General features: G+C 61.4%; 1 protein-coding gene across 1 annotated transcript in view; it reads right to left on the bottom strand.

Moving 5' to 3' along the window:
* Positions 1–1,489, bottom strand: part of PLEKHA6 (pleckstrin homology domain containing A6) — a 46,840-nt gene that overhangs the window by 17,220 nt on the left and 28,131 nt on the right. The window contains 1 exon segment of the mRNA XM_029962498.1: positions 83–163. Coding sequence (XP_029818358.1) covers positions 83–163 — 81 coding nt within the window.

Genomic DNA, 1,489 nt, shown 5'->3' with positions numbered 1-1,489 from the left:
TCCCAGCCCACCCCCCCACCACGTGTCCCCATCACCAGCCACTCCCAGGCCCTGAAAGCAGGAGAGCTGGGAGCCAACTTACTTGTGCAAGTCGAGTCTGGAGCTGTCCTCGGGGACCTGTCCCGTCACTGGGTGCAGGAACGTGTTCCGCCTTTCATTGTGGCTGTGGAGATGGGAGGGGGGTTGTTAAGAGCCCCCCCCAGAGACCCATCCTGCTAACCCCGTGCTTTGGATCTCTCGTGGAATCACGGAATCGTGGGATCACGAAGGTTGGGAAGCTCTCTAAGGTCACTGAGTCTCCAGCCATTAGCCCAGCACCGCTGTGTTCACCACTAAACCGTGTCCCCAAGTGCCACAGCCAGGTGGGTCACCCTGGAAGTGAAGCCAGACCCCCATCTGGCTCCCCCCTCCTGTCAGGGAGTTGCAGAGAGCGAGAAGGTCCCCCCTGAGCCTCCTTTTCTCCAGGCTGAGCCCCCCCAGCCCTCTCAGCCGCTCCTGGTGCTCCAGACCCTTCCCCAGCTCTGTTCCCTTCTCTGGACACACAAAGATTTCACTGGCATTTCCCAAAAAGTGCTCAGCTCACTGGGGGCCAAAACAAGGGCTGTAGTGGCCAAGCCCCCCTTCTTTGTGCTGCTACATTTCAGGAGTCACCACTGACCCCACTCAGAAGTCACTGCAGCAGCAGCAGCAGCAGCAATGGCCCATCCAGGGCTGTGCCTGCAGCAACATCCCCAATGTCACACCCTCCCCCTGCTGCTTTTAGGGCCATTTGCCAAAACACTGCAAGGTTTAGAGCAGGGTCACCTGGCCATGGAGGGCTGTGCACCCCCCAGACCCCAAACACCAGCCCAGGGCCCCCAGCACAAGCTGTTGCTGGTTTGGTGGTGCTGGGCACAGCTAAAGGTGGCTGTGCTGGGCTCCCTGGCAGTGCCAGGAGCAGAGAGACAGGGCTCCTGCCAGGCTCAGCTGGCACCTTGTGCCACGTCCCTGCCCCAGTCCCACGCAGCTGGTGTTGTTGGGCACCCCCAGCACTTCACTGCTTCACCTGGGGAACCCCCTCCCACGTCCTTTCCCAGGAGGAAAGGACAAGGTTTACCCACAGGTTCAGGGCTCCATCCCAGGAAGTTTGCACTGGACCCCGTGCCCATGACCTCCCTCCTTCCCAAAGCTGCCAGGCACCAGGACATGGGTGCCCCCCCCCAGCAGCCCGGCGTGACACCAAACTCCTGCATGTCAGCAAAACAGGGGAAGTTTGAGCAAGAAAACGCAGCTGCCAAGACCATCCCATCCCGAGCTTCACCCCAACCTGGGCTGCTGCCAGGCCCTGAAGGCATTAACCACTTCCTACCCAAAAAAGCGCCGCTGAGCTGCTCCCCCTTGCAGGTCCCACCCCGTGCCCTGCCACGGGTCTGATCCCCTCTGCCAGTGCTCCCCACGCTCGGGGGCATCTTAAACACCCGGGGAGTGTGTGTGCACCCCGCAGCGAGGG

This window comes from Manacus vitellinus, unplaced genomic scaffold (genome assembly GCF_001715985.3).
Source record: "Manacus vitellinus isolate BGI_N305 unplaced genomic scaffold, ASM171598v3 scaffold_47_pilon, whole genome shotgun sequence".
Taxonomy (NCBI): Eukaryota; Metazoa; Chordata; class Aves; order Passeriformes; family Pipridae; genus Manacus; species Manacus vitellinus.
The sequence above is the reverse complement of the archived record's forward strand: the minus strand, read 5'-3'. Positions and strand labels throughout refer to the sequence as shown.